This window comes from Tetrao urogallus (genome assembly GCF_951394365.1).
Source record: "Tetrao urogallus genome assembly, chromosome: 6".
Lineage (NCBI taxonomy): Eukaryota > Metazoa > Chordata > Aves > Galliformes > Phasianidae > Tetrao > Tetrao urogallus.
The window spans coordinates 49,019,835-49,035,522 of record NC_136819.1 but is presented as its reverse complement, the minus strand read 5'-3'; the positions used below and the strand labels follow the sequence as shown (position 1 = coordinate 49,035,522).

At 37.7% G+C, this 15,688-nt stretch overlaps 1 protein-coding gene across 1 annotated transcript in view; it reads left to right on the top strand.

Moving 5' to 3' along the window:
* Positions 1–15,688, top strand: part of BEGAIN (brain enriched guanylate kinase associated) — a gene marked incomplete at both ends in the record, with an annotated part of 133,938 nt that overhangs the window by 19,428 nt on the left and 98,822 nt on the right. The window contains one exon of the mRNA XM_079537903.1: positions 12,006–12,034. Within this exon, the coding sequence (XP_079394029.1) occupies positions 12,006–12,034 (29 nt within the window). The remainder of the gene's footprint in view (positions 1–12,005; positions 12,035–15,688) is intronic.

Sequence of the window (15,688 nt, the reverse complement as noted above, 5' to 3'; positions counted from 1 at the left end):
AGACAGTGTATGAAGTGCTGAGCTCCTTTCAGACAGTTCAAAGCAAGAGGTTTATTACCCCCCGTCCTGCTGTCTCCATTCCTACATGGGCAGAACATGACCTGAGAAGCCTCAAACCAGCACCTTCATCCCCTACATCTCCCTGTACCTTTCTGGCCTCCCATGCTGCAGCTACAGCAAGCTACTAGCAAGAAGATTGCAGCTGACTCCTGGGCACATAAAAATCTCAAGATATGCACACACAGTAACAGCATTGCCCTCATGGAGGTTGTGACAGCATTTCCAAATTTTAACTTCACTGAAAGAAATACCCTCTTTCTTCTAAACCAGCATCACAATGTTTGAGAACGCACAGTAAGAATCTTAGACATCACCAAGGGCTATAATTTGATGGTCTTTAAATTTCTTTCTTCTTTGTGACTCAGGAGATATGCTAAACACAAGAACACACCGTTTTCAGTGAAATACCACTGTGCACAGCAAATGGGTTGTGTGCTTTTCTGATTGTTTGCCATTAGTACTGTTTAAAAAGGTATATGCTACAAAAGTATTCACCTATTAAGAACTGAGCTTGTTTTCTCACTCAGGACTTTTCAGTTGCTCTGTGCAAAGTCACTATTAAATCATAATCTGTACTACACTAGAATTAGCTTTCTCATGGATTTTGACCCTGATTCCCTCTAACTGCAGATGTTCCATTTCTTATCCTGCACCTGGGTAAGATAATGTTCTGATTGGATCCTTCACTGTCCTCATCTGACATCACAGCCAATCTCTTTTTTCCTTCAAATGACACTAAAGGTATATGAAAGACAGTGTCCATGGAGAGATAAGGAGAAAAGGGGAGGGAAAAATGGTAAAATACCAGCAGACATCAAAGCAAGGGGGACATTACTTTCAAGAAAACTACAAATTCCCCCAGAATCTTCTGGCAGTCTTCTACTTTGTAATGATTCAAACACAGTTTGTAATTATAAACATTTGATAATTTCAGTCTAAAAGCCTACAGTTCCATGCAATTTTATATCCTTAATGTGGCATTTGTCCCCCACTACAGTACACTTACATAGTAATAGTAGCAACAAACGTGGCTGAATCATTGACAAATTTATCCTTAGGCATCTTCTTTTATTTGCCTTGACAACTAGACTATTGAATTTCAACAGGATGAAAATCTAAAATTAGCACTGTATGAAAAAAGACTGCAAGCAAAGCCACTAGATAATATGGGCTCAGTGCTCCTGTGAAATATGACACGTGCAAAAGCCAGATGTAATTTTAACAATACAACTTCCTTTTCTACAAAGGAATCTCCAGAGTCTGATTTAATGTCTCCACAGTAAAGCCTAACAATTCCACATTTTGTGTAGGAGGAAGAACAGACGTCTTTAAACTTGCAGAAAAGAACCCTTGAGAAGAACGTTAATGCAGATCTCAGTGAATATAAAAAGAAAAGACCTCTTATGACCCTATAGCAATTAAAACACTATCTAGGTCCTTCACAGAAGTCAACTTATACTTCAAATCACTACAATGACACAACTGGAATCAGCAGCACTGACACAGACTAGTAATGCTGTAGCTTTGCAGAAATCCAAATCACTGCAGCTTAGGAAGTATTTTGCCTTATTTACTTAGACGATGTTGTAGTAAGAATCTGCTTTATTATGCTGGATTGCAGAGAGAAGCATACAAAAGAAGCTTTTCTCATCTTTATACCCTGCCAAAAAAGGGATGAGGAAAGACATAGTTTAAGTAGTTATCAAATTAGCTGGAGACTTGGGAGTGTAAGGTTCAAGTTTCTTTTACCTTATGACATCAACATACCATGCTAGGACTCCCTTAAGGAGCTCAAATTCTCTATGAAACAGATACCTCTATAAGCCCCAGCATACTTTGAAGATACTATAATGATAATTAATATCCAAGTACCTTGAGACTCAGAAAAATATCTACATATTTGTTATAAATATGTATTGCTCTCCCATAGTCTCTTGACCTCCTGGTAAATAGCAGAAGAAAATTTATAACTTTAATAGCAAGAGACTGAGACGCAACTTCTATGCCGGTTTTAGAGATGGTTTTCATGCACCCTACCACCATTGGGAGCTCAAGTGAACAGAAGAGATGTTGTACAGCTTTTTGTGGTATAAAGTAATCTAGTGTCAGCCAACAGCACTCTAATGAATATGACCAGCTCTTTTCTTCACTATGATTATATTTTCCTTGAACATAAGTTAACTGGTGGCTAGAACCAGTTATTTTCAGTCAAGTAGAATCAATGTGGATTTGGGGACATTTTTCTTTTTTTTATCTCATCCATAATACTATTTGAAGATCCAATTCCTTTGGTGAAGGGAGACTGGCGTGAAAAAGGAAGATCAAAGATATTCTTAATATTATTCTCTGGCCTCATTCTTTTATTGCTCAAGTAAAGTTCCTTTCTTAAACAATTACAGACATAAATCCAAATGATCTATCATAGGCCATGGCTTTTTATTCACTTGGAACACCCATTGTTCCAGGAATAGATACAGCCCCACTGTTACGACTTTGAAACACCACACACATCGGATGGAAGTGGGATTAAAAAAGAAGGTAAATCAATAAACAGATATTTTTTTTCCACCAGTGCTGTGTGACAGGAGAAGTGAAATCTTTGAAGTCTGGCTTTCTTTTTAAGGAAATATCTGTGATACTGTCTGGGTGTATCACTGCATCTTGCTTATCTTAAACTTCTCTGCACACAGATTATTTCATAAGTTACAAAATGCCCTATAAAATACAAGTTGTACCTAAATGCTTCCAAACTATTGTTTTCTACTCAGTCCATAGTGGTTAGAGAAAATGGTTCACTCCCTTTTTCTTTATTGATAACTTTCTCTTGTTTGAAAACAGCTATCTTAATCAATATTGCTCTGGCTAGTAGCTTTCCACTTCTCTTAGCAATTTTGTTGTCTTACACTGAGTCCTCCCCTTTAGGGATGGATGGTGCTGAAAGAAGGGCACAGAGATAGTGAGTACAATAAGAAAAATTAAATGTTAAAACCTCATATATAACAGGCCCATGTATTATAGCTTCCATTACCTAGGTAGAAGTAGATGTAGTTAGAGCAGAAAATGCATGTTTTGTAACAACATAAAACTCTATGCGTGTAAGATGTTGGAATTTTGCAGTTCTGCTCCCTCTCCCATCTTTCTCTCCCATTTTCCATCGCCAACATTCACAAAGAAAATATCTCCAGTATGCAGAGACACATGCAGAGGTGTAAAGTTGTGTCAAATGTGTTTGAATTTGTAGTCCATAAGGTCTCCTGATGAGATGACCCAAGCTTTAGTCCCACTCAATACAAGGCCACCCTTACCAAGACAGAAGTCAGTGCATCAGATAATGCTTTATATTCTCTATTGATAAATGGAAGCTTTTTAAATGGCAAATGCAGTGGTTAAATACTTCATGTAATGTCTACCCTTACAGTTAGCTATGTCTATAACATAGACACATCAATAAAAGCAGTGGCATTGTTCAGTAGGTACTGCCATGTATTAGTCTGAGACAGATTTCACTTAGTAAGATTACATATTATACTGGTTCCTCAGCCTCCACTCACCTACAGTATTTGCTGATGTACAGTACCTAATGGGGTCACACTGGAGTCAAGCTTGCTGGAAGTAAAAGATACAGAAGTTCAGCTGGACAGACAGCTTGGCTTCACCTCTTTCTTCTAACATTTTGTAATTATATGGCATCATATAATGCCAAAGAACTGTTAGTTATGAAAATATAGTGCTATTCTCACAGAACAGAAGAGCTGCTGTATCTTAGAATCATTAAAAAAAAAAGAAGAAGAAGAAGAAAGACAATACTGCACAGATCTACTTTTTTTTTTTTCATCCACTCAGATTATCATAGAAAGGCTTTCCTCTTCATATGAGTATGTACTGCACAGCTCCTAGCACTCGTCTCTTCTGATATCTACAGTACAAGTAACTACTTTAATCACATTAACAAAGCGCACAGATTCAGATCATTTAATGGAGAAAAAGTATAGAAGAACATACTGAGCAATTGGAGTCCTAACTACCATTTTAAGGCAGAGCTGCCTAATTTATTTCAGTTTTTTTTTGTTCAGATTGCACTGGATGGTTTGCCAAGCGACACAGAGAACAGGTGCAAGTTCTTTAGGGACTGTTTTTTGAGAAGGACTACAGCATTTCATGCCAGCTGAGAGTATTAGGCATGACAGAAATCAGCTTGACTCACCAGAACAGCCATTTAAGAGCAGAGCCTCTAGTGTATCAGTCAGCAAGGCTTGACTTCACCAGAGCTCTGTTAATTTACCCCTTTTAGGAAGCTGGCTCTGAGACTTCACAGAATGAAAATGAAACTAAGGAATAAAAAAATATTTCCTACAATATTAGGAAATAAACCAGCTTGACAATGTTACATTTTCCCAAGCATGCAAAAGAGAAGCCTGCAGGTAATATTTTCATTTTAATTTGTGGTTATTTGATACATGCTCACACATGCAGTACACGCTACAGAGGACTCTAAGGCCTATACTGAGAAAACTACCCAATTTTTCTATCTTATTCTTATTGCAGATATTTCCCAGTCTCTTTCAGACATAACTTCATAGAAAATAGTCCTTGCTAAAGATTTTTCCAACAATAGTTCTAAGAATATCTTCAACCATAAAAATAGAAAGAGAAAATGAAGGGAAAAAAAAAAAAAAAAAAATCCAGTGTATATTCAAGGTCAGAGAGGTTCAGGGTAATTTAGAAGAGGTTCAAATATTAAAGGGGTACTTTTTCTAATCTTTCAGATTAGAGATTATGAATGCGGGAACAATTTTAGGAAATCTGATTAAGAAAGAAGAATGCATGACAGTAACTAAAATAGGTAATGAGAGCAAGTTGAGCCATTAACTGTGCTGCTACAAGGATGTAATCCCAAACCCAATATTTTGATTGATTGGTACATGAAGTAGCAAGTCTAGATGCAAAAGCTTTTCATTAGGTGCATTGGTTCATATGTTGTACTCTAACTGTAAAGAGAAAATGTAACTCTATGGAAGGTGAAAGCTTCCACTACCAATTAAAATGAGCAGGCAAGGATGCAGAGAAGTAACAAAAAACACAAAAAGATATTTTTGCTAAAATTGCCTAAAGAACTGATTTGTTACTCATGTAATATGTCCTGATCTACCTAGATCTGCATGAAGCAATACATAAAATGCTCAGCTGAGAATTGTTGTTGAAAGTGATTTAATAGAGATCTAGGTGTATTTTTAGACTAAAATACATATAAGGCTCCCATTCAGCAGAAATATTGGAAATCTGAGACAACCATAAGATGTACCGCAGATATGCAAGCTGCTCTGAAAGTAATGCCTCATGATTTTTTTCCCATGGAAACTAACAGATATGAGGAGTGCACGAATGCTATTGTATAGAGCACATTCTCAGCTACAAACACTACTTTTCAACATAGTCACCACAACTATGATTTTCACCATCAATGAACAAGAGCCTTCATGTCCTGCTCATAAATATCTGCATGGTCATCAGGAATGTGGCTTGTCTTTCACTTTGCTGTCTCCATTGCTGAAATGCACCACCCACTACCTCACTGTGCTCACATCTACTGTTTGGTCTCCATAAATGTTCAGAAAACATCGGAGAATATCAGTGAGTGCCATTCTTTCCAACAGAGAAATTCAATGGCACATCTTTGCTTCATGCACACTTGTATGTCAAATGCCAATTTATCAAACTGCCTTTCTGCTGTCATCTATCACACAGCAACAAAATATAATGGAATATTGGTGGGAAAGTTCAACCTTTACTGCCATACTACCAACATCCACCTCAGACCAACATAATAAAATAGGAGGCATTATTTCTGGAGCAGCCTTTGTATATTCTCCTTAAAGGAACTAAAGCATTCTTATTATTATACAAGATATGGGTGAGATCTTGCCATGATGAAAAGCTCTGATTGCCTGCTTTCAATTGAGATTATGATAATTTGGAGTAACACTGAAATGACAGAAGGAATAAGTTTAATCTTCTGAGAGCAGTCAAAGAATCAGTCTTGTTTTCCCTCTCAGATAAGACATCTCTCCATAAATGCTTGTCAGAATTTAAAAACAGGTGGGAGTTGCTTGCCTTAAAAATTTAAACATAAAACTGTTACAGGATTAAACATAGATAAACCGGCCATACCAAATACAGCACGATTGGAATCACCCTCTGATTTCCATCTGTTTGGAAGCCTCAGTAACACACAGGGCAAAAAAAGTACCAAAAAATCATTCCAAATGGAGTGTAGAAGGCTGATAGATATTGCATGACAGAGTAGTAGTAATTTGGAGATGTACATTCAGGTGTGATGTGAAGATTTTGGATGTTGAACTTAGTTCTCACCTCTAAGAGTTAAGAGGAAAACATCTACTTCTTTACTGAGGTGGTTTTCTTTATAGCATATCTTTGCTATATGCCATTAGTTCCAAAGGGCTGAGCTTCTATTTATTATCTAACTTGGTGCTGGTGGGTTTCTTTCTTCACCATATGAAACATCAGATGTTGGTGTCAGATAGGGAGGGTATGCTAGGATGATACAATGATACTGGTCTTGGTGGTACAGAGAGAATTGGCATGTCTTAGTCATGGTAACGTCTAAATTAAATGCTAGATACTTTCCCTCATGTCAGACTTTCAAAACCTTATAGTTTAATGAAATATTTGCATTCTTTGTAGTATACATGATGTTCCTCTTTCCAAAGGAAAATATTCAATAATCTCAACATGTTCCTTAGTACTGCAAGAATGAAAGGACTTGACTACTTTTGCCTTCTCCCCTCAGTGAATTAATGTGCCCCTTCAACTTTTATGTACCACCTGTGGACTGTCTGAGAATAGCGGAGGTATTCCATGGCCTGTGGTGCAGAGGTGTACATGGAGGAGGGTTATTCTGAGCAAAATATCTATTCCATTATCAACCATGGCAAACTGGACCGAATTTTCTTTGCATTTCCGTGACAATTACATGCAAGAGTTTTACAAAAATGTTATTCTTCTTTGTCAAAGAAAAAAAAAAACCTACCAAACAACAGATCCTTTGAACACATGAAGCCAAATCAAATGCAGCAAGATGCTTCCTCCAACTCCATGAAATTTCCTATAGTTTAAATTTTTGCCTTTTTTCAAACATCATTTTAGTAGTATATTGAAGCTTATACTTTAAAAAGGGATTAAGAACCTAAGTTAAAGACTGACTCTATCAAATTATGTAGTCCATAAACCAAATCTTTTACATCACAGAAAAGACAAGGAATATGGTTACACTGGTTCCTCTCAAACTTTAGTAATACCGCAAGTACAAAAGAAACGCACAAGTGAAACTATTGCAATTGAAAATGTGGCAGCTTACGAGTGTTCTAGGAACTCAGAAGCCCTTATCTATGGATTAACTCTCATTTACAGCTCTTCACAACACAGAAGTAAAATTACCTCCCACAATACTGATTAAGTCAGAATAAGAAGAGTCAGACTAAATGAGAGGCAGTAACTTCCTGTTGCCATTTCTTGTCTTACACATTTGCTCACAGCTAGATAGCATGCTAACTCAAAGTCCGCTAAATTCAGAGGGAAGACTGGTGAGTACTAAGCTAAAATTTGAGGCTGATTGTCCTAAAATGAAGTACCTCTTTCCAACAAATAAACAAAAACGAAAAGAAGTTGCACTTCCTCTTTCATATATACATCTGTATCTGTAAAAATTGACCTCAAAATGTTACAGAAAGGAAATTTCATTACATAGCTGAGAGGCTTGAAATCTCGTGATTTCTTATCCTTCAGAAAATGCTAATATAAAAAAGGAAGAGAACCAATATTTTACCAATGCTGTCACCATGTGAATTTCATAGAATGATAGACTGTCAGCATAACTTTCTACTTTATTAAAAGATATTTTTGTTCAGAAAAAAAAAAATCTACGTTATAAACTCCAGTCGTGTAAGAAGAAAGAAAAATCAAAGAATTCAGTCAACAGACATAGTTTAAGTACAAAAATGATTAAAAATATTCTGCCATTGTCTTGTGATTGCTTAACTCTGTAATTAAACACATCGAGATTTAAAAAAAAAGAAAAAAAAAAAAAAGAAAATCACAGTGTTTTTTGTTTGCTCTACTGACTTGAAAACAATTGAGTTTGTCATGCTGACTGAAAGGCAGTAACAATATACTAAATGAGGAAAAAAAACCCAACAACCTACAGTAATATATCCTGGAGTTTTCATTAACAGCATTCTCACTTTCAGTTGGGTGAGAGATCTTATTCTTGAAGAATAATGAAGAATATCAAAAAGTCATTCAGAATAAGTGTAAGAAAATAAAACAAAAACGGAAACAAAAACAAAAACAGCAACAAAAAACCTTAGCCTTAGAATATTTGTCCCAAAATATACATTCAGGTGCTTTCAGCTATCAGAACAAAGGTCTTGTCAGTTGTTCTGTTTCGTATTTGCATTCTTCAGATACTTGGAAACAGAGATTTGTCTGCTAGTACTATTAGACATTGCCTGGTAGTGCTCATAAGCAAAGTAACTGTACCAAACACTTCCACAGAAAGGAAAATCTTCAAGCCAGTCTCCACATTTTATGTAGAAGTCTGTATATGGAAATAAAAGACATTAAATTATGATTCCCTTTAAGAGAAAACTTGCTTTTTTTAGACATTTAAAATGCTTCAGACATGCTGCCTTGATATTATTTTTTTAAAAAAGGTAATTAAATTACATCTGATATTTTTATAATTAAAGGTAATTACTGATCTTAATTAAAAACGTTATTAAAAAAAAATCACACAAGGTTGCAATCACAGCGCTCAGTTCAGGCATCATGAAGCACTTACAATAGACCAACCCCATAGTAAGCAGCAACTCGTAAATGATACATCATGAAGGACATCCTCATACCAACATTAACCTCAGTCTTTGAACTTGAGATAAATCCCATAAGATTCCCTACAATTGAGTAATTCAGAGCCATTTAGAATATGTTTTAAACTCAATTTGTTAGGACATTTCAGGTGGGAGCCTTTGTAGGGAGCTGTCTAAGGATGATATAGACTCTAAGATTTCCACAGGCTATAGCAATGGCAGGGAACTGGCTAGGAAACAATTTTGCCTCAGCAAAATTGCCACCTTCTGAGAAAAGATCTCTTTCAGAAAACCAAACTTTTAAAGTCATTTTGAATTTCTAAGGTTTTCGGAAAGAGATAGAAAGAGGGGAAAAGAAAAAAGAGAAGAAACAAAGAAAAAAAGAAAAGAAAAGCAAAGAAAGAAGAAGAAAAGGAAGCCAGAAAGGAGAAAAGGGTAAAAAAAGATCTTCCAAAGGAACATAGTTATCTGAGACAAACTGCTTCATATGAAAACTATATGGACAATCTTATCTTTCTTTTCACCAGCAAACACTCCTACATGTTTGTTTGGCTCTTTAGCATGTAAGCTAGGCCATCCATGTGATGAACATATGAGATTTAGTCCTCCCATCTGCTGTTATTTATTTACTGAGAGTAGGTCCCCATTAAAAGAAGAGACACAGCATTGTAGTGCTATGGCCTAGAAAGGCTCTGACCTAGGTCAGGGCATCCTCCTTGAGGAGGGCTAAGCTGAAGCCACTGCTCCTACCATCAGTCAAAGAGACAAGGAGCACTCTACACTTTGACCTCACAGTCAAAGAAAGGCAGAGGATAACATCCCCAGAGGTCCAATGGATAATTGGCCCCCTCATGCACAAAGAAAACAAATTTTACTGTGAGGAAAGGAAATAAAAGAGTTGCAATAATGATATCAATAATAATAATAATCAGACTGATGAAATTGCAACTTGGTGTAGTTTTCTGGTTTGTTTTGGTGTAAGCTTTTTCTGTGCTTTTTTTTCCTATGAATTTCCGGTACGGATTGGCAGGCATCGACTCACCTGCATTCATAGATGAGGTCAACAGTACAGCCAAAAAGCCATCCTACAGATTCTCTTCTCCATCCTGCATTTAAATTGTTTGCAACAACCTTCACCCTGACACCATGAGTATAGCAACGTTTAAAGCATTAAGCAAAAACAAGGTTAAGATAGCTTCCCCTTATATTGTTGCCATAACAAAAGCACTAATAAGTACCCAGTCTTCTCAGGTGGCTCCTGCAGTTCAAGACAATGCAACAGCTCCAGTGAAAGCTATACCTAGCTTCAGAATGACAGGAACATGATGATTATGGCAAATTTTTTTTAAGTATACTTGAGGAAAACCAAAGTGGTAAGCCCCATGGGGCTGCCAGTGCCTTCCTATACCTAGAAAAAGCCCACAAGGTTCATTTTCCAATCAATAATGCTTAAACCATTTCCTATACACTCTAGAATGTTCATGGATTCAACGGAGAGATAGAAATAAGAGAAAGTAATGAGAGGTCCCTATGTTAGATCTTTAATCTTAAAATCCAGAATTTACAACAGGCAACCCCCATGCTCCCAGTAGGTAAGCAGAGAGCGCATAATGTAGATCACATCCTCTCCTGGGGAAAATGAGGAAGGGTTTTTCCACAGCTGGCTTCTTGCATACCAAGTTCTGGTGAATGCCTACCATCTTTAACACATATCATCAGAAATTATCATGCAAACATTGTCCTGACTGACAACTTATTTAATAGACAAATCAAAAATAAATGAAAAGGGGGGGGTGGGGGAGGGGGGGAAGAGTGACATGATGAGGAACCAACAATTTGTCATTTGGCATGTTTTATTAGGCAGTTTGACAAATTTCCTGCTGCATAACTGATTAGAATTTCCCTATTTTTAATCTTTAATTTATTTCATACTCAAATATGATCGTCAGTCATTAATCAATAAGGTTTAAAGTGTTCATAATTAATGGGCAATGCTTTTAGTATAAATAAGAGTTTCTGAGACGTTGGGATTTATCTGGCTCTAAAGCTTTCAAGGTTGCTCCAAGTGTTCATCCCTTAGATTCAATAAAACAGGACCAGGAGAATTGATGAGATTCTGTGCCAGTGGGATGATTAGATAAAATGGAAGCAGCTATTAAGGACCTGCAGAAGATAATGATGAAAAAAGATCCAAAGGGTTAACAGGAGTCTGCTTTTCATATAAGTACTTGCAGAGATTAACGAGTCTCTGTGCTGCAGATAAGTAGGATTCACAGCATCTCTATGGTAAAAAAGAAATGAGGCAGATTAATGAAATTACCACCTACTGCTGAACCAGCATGTAAAGAGTCAAGGCTACAGAAGTGCTGTGAAGCTGCTGAAGGGTTAATGGGAGCCCAGCTTACATAGCAAACAGAGGGAACTGGGTAGGTACTGGAGTTGCAGATGAGTAGCAATGAAAGGGTTAACAAAAAGCCCATACGCATTGAGATGCTAATTGTCAAGATAGCGTATTACTTGAGGAAAGTAATTTGACTATTTGAAACTCCCACGAAGGATGCCAGCCTGTGTCCACTCCATCAGTCAGGCTCCATGAAACACGGCGAATTGAACTCCAAATCCAAATTCACATGTGATGAAGTCACTTTAATTTCCCAGCCAGCCGAGCCCTGCTGCCATGCCCACTGCGCAGAGGGTAGCACTGCATTTCAACTTTTCATCTGAAATCCAGGAGGCACAGTAACCTGTTACTTGCTGCTGCTTTCTTCTTCTTTTTTTTTTTTTTTTCCCTCCTCTTTCTCTCACCATTTTCTGCCTCAGTGCTACAACTGAGTCATTCTGTTGCCCATGGCTCGTGGGTATACACAGCACTCCTGCAGCGTGCTGCATTATTCCTGAGTTAATCTCTCAGTGTTATTTTCGGTAATGCAGATGTGGGGTTTGCTTACCGTCGCTTTGTAGACACTTGTCGAAAACCATTTGGAAAGCTTAACTATGCATAAATCTGCAGAGTGAATGTTTCCTTTCATTCACTTGCTCCTATTATTTGATTTCTTGTAGGCCGCTGCGGCAGAGATGGAGAAAATAAGGTAAGTGAGACAGTTTATTTACATCTCATTATTTCTGCTGCACAAAGGACAATACAGGCTCTTTGAAAATATGTTGCTTAATATGACCAGAGTAAAATACTGGATTGCATGATGATGTAAGAAAAGCTGTGTTTTAGAGACAAAAGAAAAGGAATGTGGTTATAGTAGTAAATCTGTTTTGCAGACATGTCAATTCAGAAGGGGTGTTTTATACACAAACACGTTTTATTGCCAGATGCAGAGGATATACGATTATATAAACGTTGTAGTCACTTGTCCATTTACTGCAAGAGCTTACCAATCCATTTAGTGAGGAAAGTGGATCAATAATTCATGAAAAAGCTGAAGAAAATATAGGCTTGACTTCAAAGCATCTAATTACTGTGGTTTGTTTCAGTATAATGTTGTAAAATTGGTGTTCGATTTTTGTTTTATATTGTATACCAGACAGACAAATCTCATCTCCTCCGTGTTTAAAATGTTGTCATACTCTACCAGTTTCTCAGCACATCTCACTGCTTAAAGCAAAAAGAGATGGCTTTTATAAATACAAGTTTCTCATCTCACATCTGAATGCAAGTCTGCTTTGGGGGATATTGCTTTTGTGTATGCTATTAAGAAAGAAAAAAAACAAAGCATTCTAGCCCTTTAAAAATAATTTCAAATCAAATTCTGTCTATTCATTAAATCAAGTATTATCAAAATTATACTATTATCAAAATATAAAGTTGAGCTTTTTATTTTATCCTTAAATATGTTCTGAAGCTCATTTTGATAACCCAAAATACTCGCCCTGCTCTTATTTGGTTTTATTGGACAAGTCTAAATTCCTTCCTCAAGCCTGGTAACTGAGTTTTGCTAGTGGCAACTACTGTTCAAGCACAACTTTTTAGATCCCTTGAGGTTGGAATGACTACTCTGAGTTTTTGGAAACACAGAGAAGTTTTAGAATTCTGGAAATAACTAAAATAAAAAATGGCAATCGTGGAGGAAAAAAAAGAAAAAAAGAAAAAAAACAGATGTTTAATGAATTCTGGGCTGGAAACAAAATTCTGTTTTTCTTTTGAGAAAAACAAGGAGGTTCTCTCTCACAGTGGACTTTAAGATGCACAACTGAAAGTTTCAAATGTCAATACGTACTTCAGCTGTACATTTTTGTACTTTTTCATGTCACTGAAAGAGTAACTTCTGAACTGAAAGAAAAAATCCTGTGCAATATATTGTGGTTTTGCATGTAAATTGGAACTATATATTACTGTTGTGAGTTTTTTGGGTTTTTTTTGTTTGTTTGTTTGTTTTTTCCTGAGTAAGGACTGAGATAACACCTCAGTATGTGGTTCTGCATTTACTAAAAATTCTAAACAGGATCTCAGACGGTATATGCACATTCATGTCATGAATTACTCTGCTAGCAGATACAAGCAAACATGTAGATACGTGTTCACTTGATAAGCATGTGTGCACAAACACATGCTAATACTTCTCTGAACATGCTTTGGCTTCTGCTCTTGCCACATTTGCAATAACAGGCAGCAGAGTCCAGGAGAATAAGCTCAGGAAATTAATGAAAAGGAGAGAGTTTTCTATGAGAAGAGTAAATTGTCATAAAGCTCCATCTGCCTTGCAACCTAGTTTTACAGCTGTCAGACATGCAGCAGTCCTTACCTCAGTACTTCCTGAGCACTTGTACAGATAGAAATCTCACAGTGCTCCACTGAAGAAGGTGGGAGTTAATAGCTAAACTCAAACAAGAGAAGGGTCAGGCTGTATCAGCAGTTGTTAATGAAGTTTTCTGCTTAGACTTCTTGTGTATAAAAACTGCTTCTGACTGAAGTTGGTTCCTATCACTCAAGCTGCTGCCCAAAGATAGCAGCAAGATGAGATGGAGAAGCTACGCCAGGACCTGCTCTAGCACATATGGTCTGATTTCTGGGGGTCCTGTGTAGAACCAGGAGTTAGGTTCAATGATCTTTATGGGTTCCTATCAACTCAGCATTTTCCCTGATTCTTTGACTGCAGAAGTTGTGCTGTTTCCAATCCAAACTTTGCTGGGCTAGTGTCCACAGTTATTGTCCTGGGGCAAACTGACAGGGCAGTGGAAATAAAGACTGGAGTCATTATTTTAAATGCCTGCTGAACTCACGGACCTGAGAGAAATTCATTTTTCCTAAGCCTTTCCTCCAAGCCTGACACCCAAATTAAGGCAAATTGGCTCATCTCTGGCACAGTAGCCTCAGAGAGGCCACGAGGAGAGAGAGCCTGAAATCAGGGAAGGAAAAGAATTATAATGAGGGAAGAGGACGGGCCAGGAGGAAAGAGGTGGTGACTTGTTTGTTTGTTTGTTATGGGTAAGATGTAGAAACCAGTATTACAACACAGGAAAAGCCACTGACAAAAAATCCTTGAAGACATCCTACTAGGCCGAGCTCCTTCTCTACGCTCTGCAGCCAGCTGAGGATGTTCCATCCTGCAGCAGCCAGGCATAATCAGGCATGGAGAAGGTACACGTGGAAGGAGGGAACAGGAAAGGGGCCTGGAATCAGCAAAAAGATAAAAAACAAACAAAACTCCCCAAACTATATCTGCAGGAATCATGCAGGGTGAAAATTCCCAGGGTTAGAGAAACCTGGGTTTGCAGTCCACAGCACACTTCGGGAGAAGGAAACTTTTTAAGCATAAAGAACAGGTACAGAACTTCTGAAAGGAGCTGCTCCACACTTGTAGCCCTTGACCCATAGATTCAGACATGTTACAGCAGCTCTGTTGTCAGGCAAGCTGTGCTCCTTTTGCTGCCCAGTGCATCTGGGACACTCCAGATGCACTGAGACTGGAGGTGGCCAGGCCCATGAAACAGTCAGACACAGAAGGCTGCAAAACTGATCTACTGATCACCAACAACAAGTTTGCTGAGCCACGGCAGCACAACAGTGGTGCTGTGAGTTAAGACACACAATTCAGCATTCTGCTCCTTCACACAGTCTGGTTGGAAAGATGAAATTCATCTCATATTAAACAGTGGTAATTCCCCTTGTAGGCTAAGGAATCCCTGCAGCATGCAACATCATGTCATGTCTTTTTCAGCCAGGTGGAAGGTGGTTGAATCCAACAGCATGACAGGTGGAAGGAACAGTAGGAAGCAGAAGTGGGCAGTTATCGGTATCTAGCCTGATATGGGAATGACATTGAAAATATGCTTTTTTGTACTGAAAGCTTGATCAGGAGGATAAGTAGCTACAACGAAGTCTTCACACAGAACAGTTCTTAGCATTGCATAATGTTTATAACATCTCAACATACCAATATATGATGCAGGAATTAAGTCTAACTACTAATCACAAATCCCTTGAAGATCTGTGCTGTATTTTGGCTGTATGGTTAAGTGATCATTTTAAACATTACTTATGACTACAGTCTCTTTCACTCAGCACTGTGCTGTTTCGTGTGTCTCTCTCCAAGAGGAGCACATACCTCCCAAGCCTTGGGCCTTGCAGACAATTAGCAGTGGCCGGCTCACTAAATTATAAATGCTCAGGAAACCATTCCTTCAAGTCAAATTTATTCCCTGGCATGGATAGACATGCAAAAGGAAGATGTCTACCAGTTCCACAGCAATTCCAGTACAAACTCACTCAGTCATTCTTTCACTGTTTCCAT